The sequence below is a fragment of the Xenopus laevis genome, chromosome 8S (genome assembly GCF_017654675.1).
Source record: "Xenopus laevis strain J_2021 chromosome 8S, Xenopus_laevis_v10.1, whole genome shotgun sequence".
NCBI classification, from domain to species: Eukaryota; Metazoa; Chordata; class Amphibia; order Anura; family Pipidae; genus Xenopus; species Xenopus laevis.
Window position 1 is genome coordinate 19,360,925 of NC_054386.1, and position 22,654 is coordinate 19,383,578.

The window sequence follows — 22,654 nt, forward strand, 5'->3', positions numbered from 1 at the left end:
GATTTACCTTTAAATTTCCCTTGAAAGTATTTTGGTCATATATCATATTTGTGGAGCTCCTCCTCTTAGTTGCCACTGTGCTTAGTTTCCACTGTTCTTAGTTGTGACTGTGGTTGTAATGTGCTGAGTGAGGAAAAATGTGATAGATCAGCAGCCGATAATAGTTGTGAAAAATATTAAAGGAGAAATAAACCCCTTATTAAAAAAACCCAACCCCTACCCTACATAGACCTCCCTCCTCCCCCCCAGCCTAGCTGCTACCACGGGCAAATGCCCCTAACTTTTTACGCAGATTCACGGCATAGGAGTTTGCGGCAGCCATCTTCTTCTCTTCGGTCTTTATCGGAAAGTAAGCTCTTTATCTGCGCATGCGCAGCTGGAGCAGTCTTCGGTTTTTTGTCAAAGGAAATTGCCGAAGAAGAAGACCCAAAGATTACTGAAGAAGAAGATGGCTGTCGTGAACTCTGATGCCCTAAATCTGCAACAAAGGGTAAGTAAAGAGTTAGGGGCATTTGCCATCTTCTTCTTCAGTAATCTTCGAGTCTTCTTTTTTATCCTTTTGCTTTGCTTTCTGTGTTTTCCAGAGGTATGCCTTTTAATTTTGCTCAGTGTACCCAAGCCTACATGTGTTCAATATTAATATTTTTTTAAATAATGATAATTTCCTATTTCAGGAGTTCCTTGTTGCTGTTGGAGTGCGAGGTGCGACACTTCAGCACAGAGTTCTACCTTCTGAAGTAACCTGGCATGAGCAGGTGATTTTTAAAGAATAATTCATTTCCAGATTTTTGTCCCTGACGGTTTAGTCTGAAAATTTTAGTTTTGTGACTTTCATTTTCAGATATTGCAGTTTTTGAATATTCTGGATGAACCAGTTTTGGGTTATAACCCACCAGCTTCCATAACCACATTTCATGTTCACCTATGGAGTTGTGCTCTTGATCACAGGTACCTTCCATCTATTGTCACGAATGTCCTGCAAACACGTCCTCTTAAAGGAGAAGGAAAGCTACTGAAGCAGTTTACTGCTAATAGATTAGCCACAGTAGTGCAAGTTAGAATTCTGTATTTATTCTGTAGAATGCTTTAGGGCAGGGCACGGGCAGTTTTTGGGAGATTTAGTCGCCTGGCGACTAATCGCCTCTTCTTCGGGGCGACAATCTCCCTGAACTGCCTTCCTTCTGCCTTCCGCCGGCTATAATGAGAAAAGCGACTTCGGAAATCGAAGCGCCGCGAGTGCATTGCCACAGGCGATGTTTCATTTTAGCAGGCGGAAGGCAGTTCAGGGAGATTGTCGCCACAAGAAGACTAAATCTCCCTGAATCTGCCCATGTGCCCTGCCCTTACCATACCCGAGTAAACGGCTCTAGAAGCTCTCTCTGTTTGTTTAGGATAGCAACTGCCATATTAGTCTCTCCCAGCTCACTCATAACTCGGGGCTCAGGTTACAGCAGGGAGGGTATTATGGGGGTATAGAGGAGCAAACTGGGCATGCTCAAGCCCTAGCCCTGGAGGTTTAAGATGAAAACATGAAGTCTGATACAGAAGCCCATGTGTACACAATAGAAGGAAAGAAGCTCTCTCTGTTTGTTTAGGATAGCAACTGCCATATTAGTCTCTCCCTGCTCACTCATAACTCTGGGCTCAGGTTACAGCAGGGAGGGGATTATATGGGGGTATAGAGGAGCAAACTGGGCATGCTCAAGCCCTAGCCCTGGAGGTGTATGCTGAAAACAGGAAGTCTGATGCAGAAGCCCATGTGTACACAATAGAAGGAAAGAAATGCTGTGTTTCTTTTTGAAAGACTCAGAGCAGCATTACTTTGAGGGTTTACTAGTGTATGCATATAGACCTTTCTGATAAAGCTTACTTTATTGTAGCCTTTCCTTCTCTTTTAAGTAGATTAATTTATATTAGTGATAATATTGCTGTAACTGCAACACTGCTAGCCTATTTAGCTAGATAAAACATGCATGTTTAAAATAAATAAGAATGTAAAACATGATCCCTGTAAGCAACCTGTGTATTGCATTTTAGGCCTCTCTACCTGCCTTTGAGGGCTCTCTTGACTGTGGAAACCTTCAGCATTTCTTGTAGTGTTGCTTTGGATAAATCCTCCTCAAGCCTGCGGTAATATAACATGTTATTCTTCTGTTTTATTGGCCCTGTGAAATGTTGTCTGTTATGAACATAGGTACAATGTGAGCTATTGTGTTGGGGTGGTTCGCCTTTAAGGTAACTTTTATTATGTTATAGAATGGCCAATTCTAAGCAACTTTTCAATTGGTTTTTATTATTTATTTTTTATAGTTGTATAGTTATTTGCAGTAACGGAACTAGGTGGGGGCAGGCCGTGGCCCAGTTGCACCACCTGCTCCCCCGGTAGTTACGCCACTGGTTATTTGCCTTTTTCTTCTGACTCTTTGCAGCTTTCAAATGGAGTCGCTGACCCCCTTCTAAAAAACAAATGCTCTGTAAGGCTACAAATGTATTGTTATTGATACTTTTTATTACTGATCCTTCTATTCAGGCCCTCTCCTATTCATATTCGAGTCTCTTATTCAAATCAATGCATGGTTGCTAGGTTAATTTGCACCCTAGTTACCAGATTGGTTACGATGCAAATTGAAGAGCTGCTGAATAAAAAGCTAAATAACTCAAAAACCACAAATAATGAAACATTAAAACCAATTGCAAATTGTCTTATAATATCACTCAAAAACCACAAATAATGAAACATTAAAACCAATTGCAAATTGTCTTATAATATCACTCTCTGCATCATATTAAAGGTTATCTCAAAGGTGAACAACCCCTTTAATAATATAAATTATACCGGTCTTTATTGTAATTGCATGCTTAAGGTTATATTACTATATAAATTTTTGTTGATTTTGTTTTAATATTGCTTTCAGAATCATCATGGAGGAGGCAGCGCTGCATTTGTCGGACAAATGTAATGCTGTTGCAGTCAATTTAAACAGGGGTAAATATATGGAAAAAAACATAGAAAATCAAGACTGTCTCGAAATGATATGATATTTGACAGTGTAATCTATAATCTTGTATTTTCCATTTTTCTTTTTATTCTTGTTCAAAATAACCTGGTAGAATCCCCTTGGTGTCTTATATAAGAATGGCTTTCTTTTTATTGGCTTCTCTTTATTTAATGTTCTTGTGCTACATTCCAGATTATGTCCGTGTTCTAGACATGGGCATTCTAGAACTGACTATCTTGTCCGTGAAGACTGGAGAAAAGGTGAGCTTTTTATACCTGTGTTTGTATTGCTTACAGCAAAAACAGATACATCTAATTCACCTGGGCGGATTGTGACCTGAGATCAGCAGAATGGCACCCACTCGTATATAGAGGCTTTGGGGCAAATTCACGAAGCGCCGAACGCTAGCGTCAATTCGCTAGCGTTGGGCATTTTCGTTACTTTGCAAATTCACTAACGAACGCTGGCGTAAATTCGCTAGTGTTACTTTGCACCCTTACGCCAGGCGAATTTTCGCTACGGATGTAACTAGGCAAATTCACTAACGCGCGTAGTGTACTGAACGCTACCTTTTACGCTAAACTTCCTTCGCCACCTCAGACCAGGCGAAGCGCAATAGAGTAGATAGGGATTGCTTCAAAAAAAGTTCAAAGTTTTTCTAAGTCCCAAAAAACGCTGGCGTGTTTTCTATATTATGGGTGATAGGCTGAAAAAGAGCGAACATTTTTTTGGGGCTCCCCTCCTTCCCCCCTACATTTCCTAACTCATGGCAACTTAACTATACAGTGGGCACATGTGTAGGGCAAAATAAACATTTTATTTGATGTTTTGAAGGTTTCCCAGGCATTTGTAGTGCTTGTACGTATTCCTCCATTGAAATTTGAATTTGGCGCCGTATGCAAATTAACCATCGCTAGCGTAACTTCGCTTTGCTTAGCGAATCAACGCTAGCGCGACTTCGCAACCTTTCGCTACCCCTGTGCGCAACTTCGGATTTTAGTGAATTTGCGGAGCGCTGGCGAAACTACGCCTGGCGAAGTGTAGCGAAGTGCGGCGAAGTTGCGCCTGGCGCAACTACGAATCTTAGTGAATTTGCCCCTTTGTCAGTAGGGAACTAGTAGGATGAATAGTAGTGGGTATTGATTCCTTGGGGCAAATTCACTAACGTCCGGAAATTTGTTTGCCATTTTTCATGTGAATTGTTCTGAATTCGAAAATTCGAATTTTCACTCCGACCCTTGATAAATCTGCCCTATGAGTCACCGTGAGATCTTGGAAAAATGAAAGGTAGCAGATACCCTGAATTTAAAATTAAAATATAGATTGCATGGTGCATCAGTTGGGAACACAAGAATCGCTGTAGTGGGTTGTGATTTTTTTTTTTCAGATAAGGGAACAAAGACCATGATGGTACAGAAGGAAAACTAAATAAGTCTGTGCATTTATTACTTGATGTCATTTTTTCTGTCAACCAGTCAAAGCCACGTTTTGAGATGCACTGTTCTAGTGATGTCATCCATATCCGGACTTGCTCTGATTCCTGCGCCGCGCTTATGAACCTTATCCAGTACCTTGCTAGCTATGGAGACCTCCACCCACCCTCTCACACTGAAACCTCACCTGGCGCACACAAGAAAAGCAAAATGGTACGAAATGTTGGCTAAAAATATATATTTTTAAATAGCAGGTATAGGATCCCTTTCCGGAAACCCGATATCCAGAAAGCTCCGAATTACGGAATGGCTGTCTCCCATAGACTCCATTTTATCCAAATAATCCAAATTTTAAAAAATGATTTCCTTTATCTCTGTAATAATAAAACAGTAGCTTGTACTTGATCCCAACTAAGATATAATTAATCCTTATTGGAAGTAGGGATGCACCAAATCCAGGATTTGGTTCGGGATTCAGCCTTTTTCAGCAGGATTCAGATTTGGCCGAATCCTTCTGCCAGGCCGAACCGAATACGAATCCTAATTTGCATATGCAAATTAGGGGCGGGGAGGGAAATCGCGTGACTTATTGTCAGAAAACAAGGATGTAAAAAATGTTTTCCCCTTCCCACCCCACCTTTGCATATGCAAATTAGGGTTCGGATTCGGTTCAGTATTCGGCCGAATTTTTTTAAATTTTTAAAATAGCTCAAATCAAATTTGAGTAATTCCCTAGTCGAATTTGACAGTTTTGGCCTTAAAAAAAACCTCAAATTCGACATTCGAATTTTCAATTTGACCATTATATGAGAAATTTTATTTTTTGCCATTTTTCATTTGAATTATTCCAGGCTGATCCAGTATCTCAATCAAATATACAAGGCCCAGTCCTGGCTGAGGCAGAGCAGCAGATATTAAGTGATCTGATGAGTGATGCCATGGAAGATACAGATCTTAACCATACTGTTTGCCCTTCAAAGCCACAGCTGAATGGTAAGTTTTGTGATATAGCAGATGTCATGTGACATAAATATTTATATTTGATGTTTGTTTAATTAATGCTCTGGCCAATCTGTGTAGGGGTATTTTCAGCCACAAGTGCAAATGAGCAAGATGCAATTTTGAGAACAGTCACCATGTTGTTTCCCTTTAATGCATAGTTTTTCCAAGACTTCGAGCATCACTGGGCACAACACAGGGAGGTGGGGGCAAGTACCCTACACCTATTGACGAGGAGAACTGAGGGAACCCTGGAGCTGCCACCTCGTCTGGAGGTGTTTTGTAGCTCTTTGTCAGTAGTTGAAATAGAATATAGGTATGGAATCCATTATCCGGAAACCTGTTATCCAGAAAGCTCTGAGTTATGGAAAGGCCATCTCATATAGACTCCATTTTATTCAAATAATCCAAGTTTTTGAAAATACTTTCCCTTTTCTCTGTAATAATAAAACAGTAGCTTGTACTTGATCCCAACTAAGATATAATTAATCCTTATTGGAAGCAAAACCAGCCTATTTAATGTTTACATGATTTGTAATCATTTTCAATGACTGAAAAGTTATATGTAATTGTTATTGAAAGCAGCATCTTTCCGTCCTTTACTATCTCTTGAACTGTTGGTTCAGACTACAATTATAAATGAAACAGTGTCTGCTCTCCTCCAGCAAATTCACACAATTCCTGCATAAATTAGGTACATGTTCTCCTTTCTACAAGCATACATGTAAGTGAACAGTGTAGATTATAACTACAGACGCACCTTTACCCATAAAGCCATACTTAGGGATGCACTGAATCCAGCATTCGGTTCGGGATTCGCCCTTCTTCAACAGGATTCAGATTCGGCCGAATCTGAATCCTAATTTCATTATGCAAATTAGGGGCAGGGAGGGAAATCGTGTGACTTTTTGTCTCAAAACAAGGAAGTAAAAAATGGTTTCCCCTTCCCTCCCCTAATTTGCATATGCAAATTAAGATTCGGTTCGGTATTTGGCTGAATTTTTTCGAAAAGAATTCGGGAGGTTCAGCTGAATCCAAAATAGTGCATTTGGTGCATCCTTGCCCAAAACATAAACTCTATACAACATCTCATTACAATTCGCAATAAATATATGAGCAATACATTATATCATAATAATTAATTACATACATAGGAATGTTATAATATAATGTGTTGCCCATTGAGTGATGTAGGCTTCATGTTTTGTGCTCTGTATGGCATTATGGGTAAAGTTGAGGTAAAAAATGGAGACTACTGCCAAGCATGAAACTTTTTGCTTGATTGAGCTTGTTAACCCCCTTAATTCCCTCTTTAAGCTCAGTGGCATGGTGATCATTGTTGTAGAGGTCGATTGTGCCCTGTGCTGGAGGCCCATCAGTCTTGCTATTGGGTCCAATTAGTTTATTGATGTGCTGGGGTTATTATTTTGTAGAAATATCAGTAAACCCATTAGATAAGGTGATGTTTGATTCTTTGTGCACCACCCCTTCCCCTCAAAATATTGCCTTAGCAAAAAGAAATTGGAAAGAAATAAGTCATGTGAGAGAAGTACAGAGAAAAAAGTACAAGATATATAATTGCATATAATTTAAGCAGTATTTATTTTACCCAGGAATTTCTGAAGGCAGATATGAGACCCAGGAACCTCCATGCTCAGATCTCTTCCTCTTCCCCGATGAAAGTGGAAATGTCTCTGAAGAATCGAGTCCCATGTTTCCTCCCACAACTCCCCACCTTCTTAGTGAAGCCATGCTGGATTTTCCCTCAGAAAGTGATGACTTCTGCATCCTGTATGCTCCAAAAAGTTCTGTTTCAGTAAGTAAACTTTAGAATTCCTGCTTTGGATAAAAAGCAATATACACAGATAGCCAGTATAACCATGGTGTGAAATCCTGCTTCTTATTATTTACAAATACATTTTGTAGACTTCAGTCGAATGCAGGAAGTGGAATTTCATATTTGCAACATTCTTCATTTATAGTTTATGCATGTCAACTCACCTCATATTTCAGGAGTCACCCTACAGTTAGTAACAGGTCCCTCAGCTTCTCTCAGTAATTTGCACACAAATTCTTACTTACCCTTGCTTGAAGTGAATTAGTTTCTGAAAGCTGCAAAGGTGTACCATATTAGGCTCAATCTTTAACAGCTTTTGAATGTAGCATCTAAAAGAAATGGCCAAATCCTTCTTTTAATCAGTTGGAGGTGCTCTACAGCATATATTTTACAAACAGTGTAGTTTATAGGACAGAGGATACTGTATTTCTAAGCAGAAGATATATGACTACATCACAATAAATCTCTAAAGGAGAAGGAAAGCTACAGAGGCATTTTATTGTCAATAGATTAGCTTCAATAGTGCAAGCTAGAATGCTATATTTATTCTGTAGAATTCTGTTTGTTTAGGATAGCAGCTGCCATATTAACTTGGTGTGACATCACTTGAGTCTCTTCCTGCTCACTCATAGCTCTGGGCTCAGATTACATCAGAGAAGGGGCGGGGGGAAGAGGAGCAAACTGAGCATGCTCAAGCCCGGGGCAAGGAGGTTTAAGCTGAAGGCAGGAAGTCTGATACAGATGCCCATGTGTACACAATAGAAGGAAAGAAAAGCAGTGTTTCTTTTGACTCAGAGCAGCACTACTTTGAGGGTTTACTGGTGTATTTACATAGACCTTTCTGATAAGGCTTACTTAGTTTTAACCTTTCCTTCTCCTTTAAAAATGTAGTGCTTGCTAAACATTACAATGATTAAAGGCCCAGATGAAATTTTACAACTCTTAATTAGTATTGTTATTTTAACATTTTGACCCAAAATGTTTATTTTTTTTAAGGAAAAGGACGAAGAACCCTCTGTGAAGAAACTTGTTGATGATATCATATTAATTAAAGAGAATCACTTTAGCCTGCCTCTGCAAAAAATGGATACCAGTAAAGCCCCGTTGCACTTTCCTGTGCCAGTTGTACGTTATGTGGTGAAAGAAGTTTCACTTGTTTGGCATCTTTATGGCGGCAAAGATTTTGGCAGTGCTTTACCACCACTATCACCTGCTAAACATTATATGTAAGTGTGTAATATGTAAGTGTCCTTCAGATCACAGTTATCATTCACAGATAAAATAGACATTCTCTCATATTAGCTTTTAGCGCATAGGGGTTTGGTTTGTGGGTAGTGGGCAGGGCTTGGGTTGATATTGGGGCAGGAGCCCTCCCAAAGCTTGATGTCTGATTCATAGCAGACAATCGTCAGGCAGCAATTACTGCTGTTCTGCTCTTTGGAATCAAATATTTGATTAGCTGTTGTGGCCTATTGGATATGAGCAAAATGCACCTGCTGTTACATTGGTCGATGCGTGTTGTATTTTGCCTATTTTTATTATAATGTTTTCTCAACCTTTCTCAAAGGAGTCCCCATAGCTCTCCATCACATACCCCCACTAGGCGTGGAAACAACTTGGTGCGTGGTGGAAGGGGGAGAAATCAAGAGCTTTTGATGGAAATACAGTTTACTAAGGTAAGATGCATTTTTGGGCAAGGCCGCTCTATCTACCCCTATGCTCAGCCTGAACAGCTTGTACTTAGTCTGTTAGTAGAAAATAAGTATGACAAATGTAATGAGAACAAGCACAGGGGCAATTCTATGGAAAATGACCTTGAATAAACATTTTGGTACAAGAATAATAGTACTAATTACTAGTTGTAACAGCACATTGAAAAATTAAAATACGTATAAGGTAAGCAACAGTGTTGCATTCTAACCTGTGTGATTGTCATGGTACAAAAAAAGTTGGGACACTCCACACACTGTCCAAAAATCATACAAATATTCGATTCACACAACTTTATCTTTGTAACCAGCTTTAGATTTGCCCGTATCTTAGGATTCCACCTTGAAAAAAATTGACCAGTTCATTCCTGGGACACTGCAATATGTTTACTCTTTTGTTACTATAAGGAATGATATTTATTGCTTTTTTTTTTATTATTATTTTTGTTACTCAGTACTCATTTTGGATGTCTTATTTGTTTAGTAGCATAATGCTCATGGCAATGACTTAATTTCAACGGCAAGCAATGCAACTACTGGGCTAATAACTGGGGATGCACCGAATCCACTATTTTGGATTTGGCCGAACCCCCGAATCCAAAAGATTCGGCCGAATCCTAATTTGCATATGCAAATTAGGGGTGGGAAGGGGAAAACATTCTTTACTACTTTTGTTTTGTGACAAAAAGGCACGTGATTTCCCTCCCCCCGCCCCTAATTTGCATATGCAAATTAAGATTCAGTTCGGCCGGGCAGAAGGATTCGGCTGAATACGAATCCTGCTGCCTTTTTCAGCAGGATTCGGATTCAACCGAACCGAATCCGAATCCTAATTTGCATATGCAAATTATGGGAATCCCGAACAGAATCCTAGATTCGGTGCATCCCTATTAAGAATTGATCAGCCCTGCAGTCCATACATTTTATATTATTCCATTTGTGATAAAATTATCTGGCAACCATATATTTTTATAGCCATTAGGATTAATTATATATTCGTTAGGATCAAGTTAAATTGACCCTTTTATTACTACAGAGAAAAAGGAAATAATTTTTTTTAAAAAATGGATTATTTGGATAAAATGGAGTCTATTGGAGAAGACCTTTACTTAATTCTGAGTTTTATGGCTAACAGGTTTCCAGATAAGGATCCCATTCCTTTAGTATAACAAATGGACTTACTCTGGCAGTCAGAACATTTTTGGGTGGGACAGACCATGCATTTCGCTAATCTACTCAGATTGTTTTTCTATGAAAAGAGGTTAAATCAGCTACTATTTTTGCATCTTATGCCACAAAATATGTTTGGTTACCCTTTTATTAGCTCTGTGAAATACATTCATTCAGCCCCTCTGCCGAGACTGAGCATTAGTTGGTTCAGCATTAATTCTTCAGTTCACTAATTAGCGAAGAGGAAGGGTAAATCTCACTAGGTATTACTACTGAAGAGTTATAGAGACATAAATGCATATGGAATTAAACTGTCTGTAATTTACACTGTTTGACTGGAAATTTCTCTGGACACAGGTTAAGTTTCAGCATGAAGTATACCCTCAGAATGCATCCACTGTAGAATCGCCATCGATGGAGCAGCCAGTATCACGTCAGGTCTTCATCGTGCAGGATTTAGAGATTAGGGACCGCCTGGCCTCGTCTCAAATGAACAAATTCCTTCATTTATACAGCAGTAAAGAAATGCCAAGGAAAGCACATTCCAATATGGTAAGGCATGAAGGGCATGGCTGTATCTGCCAAACGGATATGGACAGACTACATGGTTATGTGCAACATCATACTGTGCAGAGTGAATTTAGCATTAGCTATTGCTGGATAATCTTGTAAACCTTTTACCCAAGCTGCTTCTTAGTATATACTCCAGTTAACCCTTTTAAGTCGAGTAGGTGCTTTGATCCTGCCATGTGTTGCCAGTAAACCATTAAAATGAAACCTGCCACCATAAAATCTATGGGATGCCATACACAGGTGATTAAAGGGGTGGTTCAACTTTAAGTTACCTTTTAGTATGTTATAGAATGGCCAATTCCAAGCAACTTGTTTATTTATTTTTAAAAGCTTTTTAATTATTCGCCTTTTTATTCTGACTCTTTCCAGCTTTTAAATGGGGGGTCACTGACCCCATCTAAAAACAAATGCTCTATGAGGCTACAAATCTATTGCTATTGGTACTTTTTATTAGGAATGCACTGAATCCACCATTTTGGATTCGGCCGAACCCCCGAATCCTTCGCGAAAGATTTCAGCCGGATACCGAACCAAAATTAAATCCTAATTTGCATATGCAAATTAGAGTTGGGAAGGAGAAAACATTTTTACTTCCTTGTTTTGTGCCAAAAAGTCACGCAATTTCCCTCCCCGCCCATAATTTACATATGCAAATTAGGATTCGGTTCGGTTGAATCCGAATCCTGCTGAAAAAGGCAGAATCCTGGCGAATCCCCAACCGAATCCTGTATTCAGTGCTTCCCTACTTTTTATTAATCATCTTTTTATTCAGCCAATCCACTATTGATATCACAGGCTATAGTCAAATAAGTGTATGGTTGCTAGGGTAAATTGGACCATAGCAACCAGACTCCTGAATCGGTTGCTGAATGAAAAGCTCTAAAAACACAAACAATATAAAATAAAAACCAATTGCTAATTGTATTTGAATATTACTCTCTATATCAGTGATCCCCAACCAGTAGCTCGTGAGCAACATGTTGCTCTCCAACCCCTTGGATGTTGCTCCCAGTGGCCTCAAAGCAGGTGCTTATTTTTGAATTCCAGGCTTGGAGGCAAGTTTTGGTTGTATGCACTGCCAAACAGAGCCTCGGTGTAGGTTGGCAGTCCAGATAGGGGCTAAAAATAGCCAATCACAGCACTTAATTGGCACCCCAAGAACATTTGTCATGCAAGTGTTGCTCCCCAACTCCTTTTACTTCTGAATGTTGCTCACGGGTTCAAAAGGTTGGGGATCCCTGCTCTATATCATAGTAAAAGTTAACTCAAAGATTACAACCCCTTTAATCGCTGTTGATTTGGATGTTTTATGCTAAGTTGGCAACTTATTGAAAGGGGTCCTCCCAATGGTCAGCCTAACGGGCATCTGGGCAGAAATCATCCATTTTTTTTATCAAGTAGGATAGAAAAACCCAACAAGTGAGGACCACGTCTGTGTTTTAATGCCTGGGGTAGTTGGAGACCAGATCAGATGAAGATCTGCTATGTCAGCAAATGACCTGATCTTGTAATGTGTGCCTTCCTTAAGTCCATAGTTTCCTATGAAACCTATGAATAGCAGCACATCACAGCTGTAATTTAACCAAATTAGCGACTTCACCATCATTTCTTGGTTGTCACGTTTCTAGTTATAACCTCTAGGCAGCTGTGAGACGTATAGCTTAGGAAATGGTCTAAAATGACAAGAATGTTTCATTTGTTCTCTCGCATTCTGTTTAGTAATGTTTACAGTAGCTACTTTAATTCTAGTGACTCAAACTCTTACAGCTTTATGATGCATGCCTTGTTAAATAAAATTCTTAACTCTTGCAGTTAACCATCAAAGCCTTACATGTGCGTCCTGAGACTGGTCAGTCCCCGCAAGAATGTTGCCTGAGAGTGACCTTAATGCCGCTTCGACTTAACATTGACCAGGTCAGTAAAGTTATTTACTTACAAGTGCTTAACCATTAAAAATAAACTTCATTGGTTGTTAAGTTCTACAGACAGCAAAATGGTCTTAGAAGGGCACAACACTATTTATAAATCTAGGACCAGCGTTTGAGATGACTCTAATGCAAAAAAAGAGCTGAGGTCTCCATCCAAGGGGATTACAATGAGAAGCTTGAGGGCTGCACATCAGATATCCTTAATTATTATGTATTAATCAAAATACATAATATTAGTTTCTTTGTAGTTGTCTCATCTCTGGAAAATGCCCTTTTGTTCACTGCCATAAAACTAGCCTTCCATACAAATATAGTTAATTGATTGTTTAGTTCTAGAGACAACTCAGTGGTCTTACAATGGCACAACACTATGGGGCAAATTTACTAACGGGCAAATTTTCACCAGCGACTGCTTTGTAACACTCTTCGCCAGGTACAAATTCGTGACCACAACAAAGTTGTTTTCTCTCGGCAGCTATAAGCTGGCGAAATTTCGCTAGTGTTACTTCGGCAGTGAGAGCATTTCATAGCGAATTTTTGCTTGCGTTCATTTCTGCCTAGTTAATTTGAATAGGGCAGGTACCTAAAAGTCATATGGACTTCTTTATTAGTAATGTTGGTGCAAGTGTTTGAAGTGGCCACTTTTTAAAACAAACGTCCAATAAGCCATAATAAAGACAGAAGAGATCCTCTAATGCCCAACACATGAGCCCACCCTTATATAAATCTGGCATGCCCCTCAAATTAGTTAAAAAAAAATTGTTCACACACAAGTCTTTAATAGTTTGAACTTTCGAAGGCAATCCCGCTTTAAAAAAAGAAAAGTCACCAGCGTTTTTTACAACTTTAATACATTTCCGGGTATGATGTCACTTACATAAGATTGAGGAAGATGCAGCTTTGTTTTATCAGTTCGTCTGGTCTGAGGTGGCGAAGTAAACTCTGGCGAAAGAGGTAACGTTCAGTAAAATTTGCATATGAGTGAATTTGCAAAGTAACGACCGTTCGCCAGAGCGAAAAGTCTCCTGGCGAAAGAGTGCAAAAGAACGATATTGACGATTTTGTTCGCTAGCAAATTGTCCTCTACGCATGTTAGTGAATTGAAGGGATGCACCGAATCCAGGTGCATCAGTTTGGGATTCGGCCTTTTCCCGCAGGATTTGGATCCTTGTGTGTAGCCGAACCGAAACCAAATCCTAATTTGCATATGTAAATTAGGTGTGGGAAGGGAAATCACGTGACTTTTCGTCTCAAAACAAGGAAGTAAAACATATTTTCTTTTCCTGCCTCTAATTTGCATATGCAAATTAGGATTCGGTTCGGCCGAATCTTTCACGAAGTGGATTCGGTGCATCCCTAGTGAATTGACGATGTCCCAGTGGGTGGGATTTCTGGTGAATTGACGCTAGCGTCTGCCACTTTTCCCTTTAGTAAATTTGCCCTTATTTATAAATCTAGGATCAGAGTTTGAGATGACAGCGGGTGGGGGATTACAATGAGAAGCTGTAGGGCTACACGTCAGATATCCTTGATGTATTAATCAAAATACACAATATTATATTTATTGTAGTTGTCTCATTTCACTACCAAAAAACGCCTTCCATAAAGCTAAATCTATAAACATTCCTATATTTAATCAGCCATTTGCATGTTTATCCACTTTATTTCAGGCTTTGTGGGAGTGAATAGGGGGAATGTGGTGCACTGGTACTAACTCTCTCCAGATAAATACATTTGCACACACATACATTTGCATTCCACTGTATGAGAATATATTTAACTCAACATATTACTTCTTATAATTAGTTTCCAGATACCCACTACATTTTGCAAAGTAGTAACAGTACACACATTTTATTTCTAGTTTATGAATTATTCAAAGTTTAAGACAATGTATAAAGCTTTTATCTTTGACAAAATAAAATCAAGGAAAATCCACTCTGTTTTCATATATTTAGTAAGTGTGTTAAGTTATATTTGCAAATCATTCATGGCATCAATGCATGCAACAACTGTGTCCATGTCCTGTGGCTTTGTGCTGTGCTCATAAATGAGCTCTATTATATTGTGGGCTTTTGCAACCACATTCCTTTAACAGTAAATATCTGCGTCTCCAAAAATGACCCCTATAGATCCTTGTTTTCTTTTCTCCAGATTTAAGAGCCATGCTCTGGACTGCTGTCAGTTACTTAAACTAAGAAAACTAACAATAGAGTATAAGGCTAATTAACAATTGATTGTTTTTTTTTATTAAATTATCATTTTTTTAAACTCTTGTATCAATAGTTTTTGTATGTACTTTGTATGTTCAGTGTATGCACCCATTTATTATACTATAATGTGGAATATGTTGCTGCTTTATGAATGTCCCTTCATAAAACAGTGCAGTCTGCATCCAAGTTTAATAATCAGCGCTATAGCATCAGCTACTATGACAGATGAACTTAACTCTCTCATTTTTCAGCATTTCTGGTCATGTCAATTTTTAGACTTTTTGAGGCACATTTATTAAGGGTCGAATTTCGAATACATTTTTTTTAAAATTGATCCCATTGACTTATACAGTAATAAGGCAGGTTTTTGGTGGTGAATAGTCCAATACTCAAATTTAGGGATGCCAGTGAAATGTCGCCGATGCCCAAATCTATGGGCATCACAAAATTTGGCGCACAGCGAAATTTTTTTTGACACACAACGCCAAACTATGGACGTCATTTCCCAGGCGAAACAAGGCAAAAAAATTCGCCCATCCTTACTCGATTTGAGTTCTTAAAAGGCCAGAGTATGATAAATCTCGAAATTCGAATTAAAACTCGTAACGAGTTTGGATAATTCACAATATAAATTTGAGAGTTTTGACCAAAAAGAAAAATTCGAAAATTTTAATTTGAATTCGAATTTTCACTTCGACCCTTAAAAAATCTGCCCCTTTGTCTTGCTTAAAAAAAGAATCAACACCTTTTAAGCTGGCCATAGACACACAGATCCTATCGTACGATTCGAACGATTTTCGGATCGTGTGTGGAGCGTGCCGACATCTTTCGTCCGGCAGAGATCGGTCGTTTGGTCGATCGGTCAGGGTTGATTTTGACCAGACCGATCGCGCCGGAGCCAATTGCGCATCGTAATTGGATCATTCGGCCATACGGCCGAACAATCAGATTACCCCCGATATAGCCATGCTTGTTAATGGCATATCAGGGAAAGATCCGCTCGTTTGGCGATGTTGCCAAACGAGCGGATCTTTGCGTCTATGGCCACCTTTAGTTCCTAAGCAATTGCTGAATTACAAACTGTAACGTTGCAGTAGTGTTGCTGACTGTCAAGAGTTGCGTATACAGATTTAGTGGTCAAAACATGAAGTACAGGTATGCGATCCGAATTACGGAAAGCCTGTCTCCCATAGACCGATCGCGCCGGAGCCAATTGCGCATCGTAATCAGATTACCCCTGATATATCCATGTTTGTTAATGGCATATCAGGGAAAGATCCGCTCGTTTGGCGATGTTGCCAAACAAGCGGATCTTTGCCTCTATGGCCACCTTTAGTTCCTAAGCAATTGCTGAATTACAAACTGTATCGTTGCAGTAGTGTTGCTGACTGTCAAGAGTTGCGTATACAGATTTAGTGGTCAAAACATGAAGTACAGGTATGCGATCCGAATTACAGAAAGCCTGTCTCCCATAGACTCCATTTTATCCAATTAATCCAAATTTTAAAAAAGTATTTCCTTTTTCTCTGTAATAATAAAACAGTACCTTGGACTTGATCCCAACTAAGATATAATTAATCCTTATTGGAAGCAAAACCAGCCTATTGGGTTTATTTAATGTTTACAAGATTTTCTAGTAGACTTAAGGTATGAAGTCCCATATTACGGAAAGATCCATTATGCGGAAAGCCCCAGCTCACGAGCATTCTGGATAACAGGTCCCATACCTGTAGTTGTTTGCTCTTGCTTTGCACTTTACCAAACTGGCAGAAAAATGTTATTGCTATGCCAGAAATCTTGTATTGTTTAACTGCTCTACTTTCATAGGGATAGACTGTCTGTCTTCTGGTTATGGAAATTAGCAAATTGAGCACTGCAATATAGGTTCCTTTACCTGATGGCTAGCCTAGGTCAGTGCTGCTAAAAAGCAGTAAGCAACATGGCATCTTATTTGTGTAGAAAAAAACCTGAAATGCATTACTACATACATTTTTATAGCACTGGTTATTTATTTTAAATATGTTTAAATCAAGGTGAAAAACAAAAATAACTTCTTCTGTTTGCATCTTTTCTTGTTCCCCTAGGATGCCTTGTTTTTCTTGAAGGATTTTTTTATGAATCTTTCTACCGAGGTTGAAATACTGGTCACGCCAGATCCAGAAGGTGATTTTCTAGCAGAATCTTGCACATTTTCAATGGATAAGGCTTTCAAAATTCCTCTTGTGTTTAGTCAAAGTAAACTTTATTGTCATCTCAGCAGTATACGAATATACAGTGAGATGAGACGACGTGGCTCCAGCTAGTACATATCACAAAAAGGCACTTAAAAATACACAATAAATGTTAGATTGAACGTTTTTTAATTATTCGTATTTTTTGCTTACATATTATTGACATATTTTTATGTTTGCACTGAGAAGCACCGTAAAATGCAGCTGCAAAGGGAGACTCAAGCCGGTCATTTGGGTCAGTAACGAGGAATAATAGAATTGTTTGTTAGTAATAGTAATAAATATTTTTAAAGTGCCCACATATTGACTCTCCTTATACAATAGAACATACAGATTACATACAGAAATAAAACTGATAGAGCTTGCAATCCTAAAAGGGTTGTTTACCTTGCAAACACTTTTTTCAGTTCGGTTGATTTCAGATTGTTCACCGTAAACAAAATCTTTTTTGCAATTGCTTTCCATCTATTATTTTTTACAGTCTTCCCAAAACGTAAGTTTAAATTTTAATGTTCCTGTCTCTAGTGTCTCAGTCTGGAAGCTCAGTGATTGTGGAGCAGATTCTGAACTGTTAACAATTTGATACAATTAGTTGATACATTTCCCAGCAGTATCTGGGGAAAATTAGCAACTCTTGTATCAGTTCTAACAGCTGCTTTTAATGAAGCTCTGGGCTTCTGCTCAGCAGGGAAAGGTTAAAGTGGCCATAGACGCAAAGATCCGCTCGTTTGGCGATGGGGACAAGGATAAAGGTGGCCATAGACGCAAAGATCCGCTCGTTTGGCGACATCGCCAAACGATATGCCATTAACGAGCATGGCTATATCAGGGGTAATCTGATTGTTCGGCCGTATGGCCGAACGATCCCATTACGTGGTGCAATGGGCTCCGGCGGGATCGAAACCAAACGACCAATCTACGCCGGACGAAAGCTGTCGGCACTCCCCACACTGATCCAAAAACCGTACGAATCCTCGATTCGCACGTTAGGATCTGTGTCTCTATGGCCACCTTAAGAAATGTAGCAACTGTATTAATTTAGAACAGTTATAGAGTCGGTGACCCCCCCCCCCCCGCCCAGAGCTGCTTTACACTATACACTTCAATATTAGAAAAAGTCACAAATAGAAAATAACTGGAAAAAGTCTTTCTGGTATTTCTTATAAGGCCAAATACAGTCAGCATCTGTACACATAAGGCAGATTTTGGACAGAGAATGCAAACAGACATTTTCTGGCTGAAATCATTATTGTGTCTGCAGTGTCTTGCACTTTGCCCACCAAATAGAGATGTGATTAGGACTGAACTCCGGCAGCTAGTGTGGAAAGTGTTCAATAAGATTTCGGGTTATTTAATCAGAATCTAATTAACCGAACAGTATGGTTTTAGATGGTGGGAGAAAACCCAGTGGAACCAAAAAATATACAGAAACAATGCCCCGGTCTCAATCAAATTCAAGATCCCTGTACTGTGTATATTATGAGCACTGTGCGTTAATCTTTATATATCACTATTTTCACATGACAATATAAATGGGATCATTTTAATTGAATGTGTTTGTTAATGATGTTTTTTTTTTTGTTTTTAGTAAAAAGACACCCAGCTTCTGATGTTACATGCAGTTTGCCAAAGCACCTCTATTCGCAAGAGAGAAACCCTATTATTTCATTTATTGGGCAAACTGATCCAGGGGAAACTAGCAGCATCGGTTTGGAACATATTGCACAGACTGACTCTGACGAGGTATCTTCATTCAGTGACCAGCCTGTCTTTTTCCGGTAAATATTGTGCAAGCAGTGTATTTTTCTTGAATATTTATGTATGCATTCATGAATGTGATATGAATCACTCTTACTTATGCAGGGAATTCCGATTTACTTCGGAGGTTCCGATAAGGCTGGACTACCTTGGAAAACATCTCTCAATGGACCAGGTACATACAAAGTTTATCTTTCCATCGGACACTTCCCTTAAAAGTTTGGATAGTTACCCTGTGCCAGATAATGTACATGCCTTCCATTAATTAACTAGCCCTGTTTCTAAGTATAACATTGCTTTTGGGTGTTGGGAGGGATGTTATTTTCTCTTCTCTTTGATCTACCCATCAGAAGTTAATAATAAACTTTACTGTACCATGGTAAAATAATCAAATCCTCTTCCATGACGGACAGCTTTTCTAGTCTCTAATTAGAAAGCCTCAAAAAGAAATCTGATTTTTTTTCTTTAAGGGACAAGCAAACCCAAAATACTGATTACATAAGCCGTATTATTCAGAAATCAGAGATGATAAGAAAGTCAAGGCAGAAATAACTGCATTAGTGTGTTTAATCACACAACAGCTCTCTTATTTGTGAACAATACTGCTATTGAGTGTGCCTGGAGGGGATGTCTAAGCACATCATCTAAAGAAGTACCGTTGTGTTCAGAATAATAGCAGTGTGTTTAAAAAAAAGTCAATCCTTATAACCACTTTTATATCCATATACGCAAATGCATTGGGAACGCTGCACATTCTATTCCAAATCAAAACATGAAGAAAAATGTATCCAGTGTGTGTTATTCCTTTACAAAACATGAAGAATGGGGAATATTAGGCTGTTCCTAAAAATACAATTTGTAAAAATTTGCAAAACAATACAGACTCATCCCCTGCTCCTTGAATTAAAGAGGGACAGTTGAGCATTCAGTGTGTTTTTTCTTTATTGGTTTTTTTCCAAAAAATAGCAGCGACTGCATTCTTATTTACAAACGCAAACATTCACTGTATAAACTGAAAACTGTTTAAAAGATTTTGCATTCCTTTGAATCTCTGAACTAATATTAAGTTGTATAATCAGTGTTTCTGAGAACTGCTGCACATCTGTGTTACATGGAGTCCACCGACTTCTGGCACCTGTTACATTTCACACAATTTTCCTGCATTTCATGGTTTTGCCTAAGGCCATGTGTATCACAACACAACAACAAACATCTAAAAGGTGTCATGGGTTACTATGTTAATATATTTTCTAATTTTCTTTAAGGGAACACTAACTGGAATTCTTATTGGACTAGCTCAGTTGAACAACTCGGAACTCAAGCTGAAGAGGCTTTGCTACAGACATGGGTAAACTATTCAGTGTCAGTCATAACTGAACAGAAAAATACTTAAACGGAAACTAAAGTCTAAAATAGAATAATGCTAGAAATGCTGTAGTTTGTATACTAAACATAAATTTATTGCACCTGAAGCCTAATTAAACAAATGATTTATGCTTTCAAAGTTGGCCACAGGGGGTCACCATCTTGTAACTTTGTTAAACATATTTGCAAGACTAAGACCATGCACATGCTCAGTGTAGTCTGGGCTGCTTAGGAATTGCCATAAATTATCAAAACAGCAGTCAAATAATATCTGCCATAGAAGCAGATACAGCAAGACTGATTAATAATCAGAATATGCAGACTGCACTGGGTCCTGTGTTGTCATGTAATCTAATGTGGATTTTATAGTTTTTGTATTGTTTAAACTTTCTCCACCTCTCCAGAACCAGTGGCTGCAGCAAAAATTTTTTTTTGCCCTCAGTTTATTAGGTCTGGATAAACTCTTTTCCTATGCTATTAATGAATGGCTTACAGATATTAAGAAAAACCAACTACCTGGAATTTTGGGAGGTGTTGGGCCAATGCATTCTCTAGTGCAGCTTGGTGAGTCCTGTTGGTTTCTCCTATTTACTGGAAAAAAGGGAATTCCAACATTTTATGTACAATCAACACATTTCCATTTTAGTTCAGGGACTGAAGGACTTGGTGTGGCTTCCCATTGAACAATATAGGAAAGATGGACGTATTGTACGGGGTTTCCAGAGAGGAGCTGCATCTTTTGGAACTTCTACTGCCATGGCAGCCCTTGAACTGACTAACAGAATCGTTCAAACTATCCAGGTATTCTTTACTTACATCACTAGGAAGATTCATTAATGTGAATTACTGTTGTCCTTTTCTTCTATGCAAAATGATATAGGCATAATATACAGTGTTTTTAATGTCATTAATAAGAACATAATATTGAATAAACTTTTTACAAAAGGAGTGAAACTGTCTAAAATTGATTTATTTTCATTCTGGAAATGTTATCTTTTATTATTTTGTTATATTTACTGATATACATAGAGCATTTTATGTTGGAACCATATTTGGGGCCTGTCTCATGCTTTTTCTAAAGCATAAAGATCTTAAGATTTATTTTCAGATGTACCTTTCAGTGCTGATCTGCAATCCTTGTGATCGATTTCTGTTTTTTTTTATAATCAGGCAGCTGCAGAGACAGCATATGATATGGTGTCCCCTGGGCCAAGCCCCGTTGAGCTTAAAAGAGCAAAACGATTTTCTCATCACCGACTGGTGCATCAGCCTGTGGATCTAAGGGAAGGGGTGGCTAAAGCATATACTGTGGTTAAAAAGGTAAACTTCCCCTTGTCAAATTAAAGCCTGGTCATAATTCAAACATTGCTTTAAAGTGGACCTGTCACAAAGCTGTATAATAAAAGCCCTTTTCAAATTAAACATGAAATCCAAATTCTATTTTTTATTAAAGAATTATTATTATTATGATATCCTTGCTCAGCTTCTTAGAGGCTGTTCTGAAAGACAGATTGTTTATATAAAAAACTGCAGAAATATATTGTTTGCTAATATGTCTATCTGCCCGATAGTTTTATTGTTGTCTTCTTTCCTGTAGGGAATTACAGATACTGCTCAGACGATCTATGAGACAGCAGCCCGGGAGCATGAGAACAGAGGCGTGACGGGAGCGGTTGGAGGAGTTTTAAGACAGATTCCTCCTGCAGTTGTTAAACCTCTGATAGTAGCAACTGAAGCCACTTCAAATGTTTTGGGTGGAATGAGGAATCAAATCAGGCCTGATGTTCGAGAGGAGGAGTCTCAGAAATGGAGGTTGGAAGAGGGTTAGTTTCATGCTTTGTGGCTATGTGTTTGCCCAAGAAGTAACAGAAGACCATGGGGTTGCAATTTTGGATGTTTCAGCAAATTTGGCTCAGGAATCCTGTTAAATGTTTAATGACGAAAAGGGAAAAAATAGACATTACACTTGCTTCTTCATAGCTCTTGAACATGATTATAGACACAGACATCTGCAACACATACAGTTGTCCATCAGTGTGCATGGTACTCTAAACTGACGGCCACCTCAGCTGGATCGTTTCCATTCTTTTGGCATGTGTGCTTTTTGCAACATACCCTGAACAATGTATAGCTACAAATGAGCCTAGGACGAACAATCGGCAAAATCTGCCCGACGAAAAAGTCAAATAAGCGTGTTTGCTTTATGGACTCCTATGATTCTCATTTTGTTTAAAGGGATACTGTCATGGTAAAACATGTTTTTTTCAAAACACATCAGTTAATAGTGCTGCTCCAGCAGAATTCTGCACTGAAATCCATTTTTCAAAAGAGCAAACAGATTTTATTATATTCAGTTTTGAAATCTGAAATGGGGCTAGACATATTGTCAGTTTCCCAGCTGCCCCCAGTCATGTGACTTGTGCTTACTGCTGTACTGCA

The 22,654-nt window shown here is 38.7% G+C and overlaps 1 protein-coding gene across 2 annotated transcripts in view; it reads left to right on the forward strand.

Moving 5' to 3' along the window:
* atg2b.S (autophagy related 2B S homeolog) overlaps positions 1-22,534 on the forward strand; it is a 53,014-nt gene extending 30,480 nt beyond the window's left edge. For both annotated transcript variants that reach the window (XM_018232394.2, XM_018232393.2), the window contains exons 23-42: positions 675-755; positions 842-948; positions 2,038-2,130; positions 2,916-2,986; positions 3,192-3,259; positions 4,475-4,645; positions 5,284-5,425; positions 7,045-7,247; positions 8,265-8,494; positions 8,836-8,944; positions 10,505-10,699; positions 12,533-12,634; positions 16,946-17,024; positions 18,681-18,870; positions 18,956-19,025; positions 20,116-20,198; positions 20,658-20,779; positions 20,862-21,016; positions 21,386-21,535; positions 21,813-22,534. In XM_018232394.2, the coding sequence (XP_018087883.1) occupies positions 675-755; positions 842-948; positions 2,038-2,130; positions 2,916-2,986; positions 3,192-3,259; positions 4,475-4,645; positions 5,284-5,425; positions 7,045-7,247; positions 8,265-8,494; positions 8,836-8,944; positions 10,505-10,699; positions 12,533-12,634; positions 16,946-17,024; positions 18,681-18,870; positions 18,956-19,025; positions 20,116-20,198; positions 20,658-20,779; positions 20,862-21,016; positions 21,386-21,535; positions 21,813-22,043 (2,652 nt within the window). In that variant the 3' untranslated portion in view covers positions 22,044-22,534. The remainder of the gene's footprint in view (positions 1-674; positions 756-841; positions 949-2,037; positions 2,131-2,915; positions 2,987-3,191; positions 3,260-4,474; positions 4,646-5,283; positions 5,426-7,044; positions 7,248-8,264; positions 8,495-8,835; positions 8,945-10,504; positions 10,700-12,532; positions 12,635-16,945; positions 17,025-18,680; positions 18,871-18,955; positions 19,026-20,115; positions 20,199-20,657; positions 20,780-20,861; positions 21,017-21,385; positions 21,536-21,812) is intronic.
* The last annotated feature ends 120 nt before the right edge of the window (positions 22,535-22,654 follow it).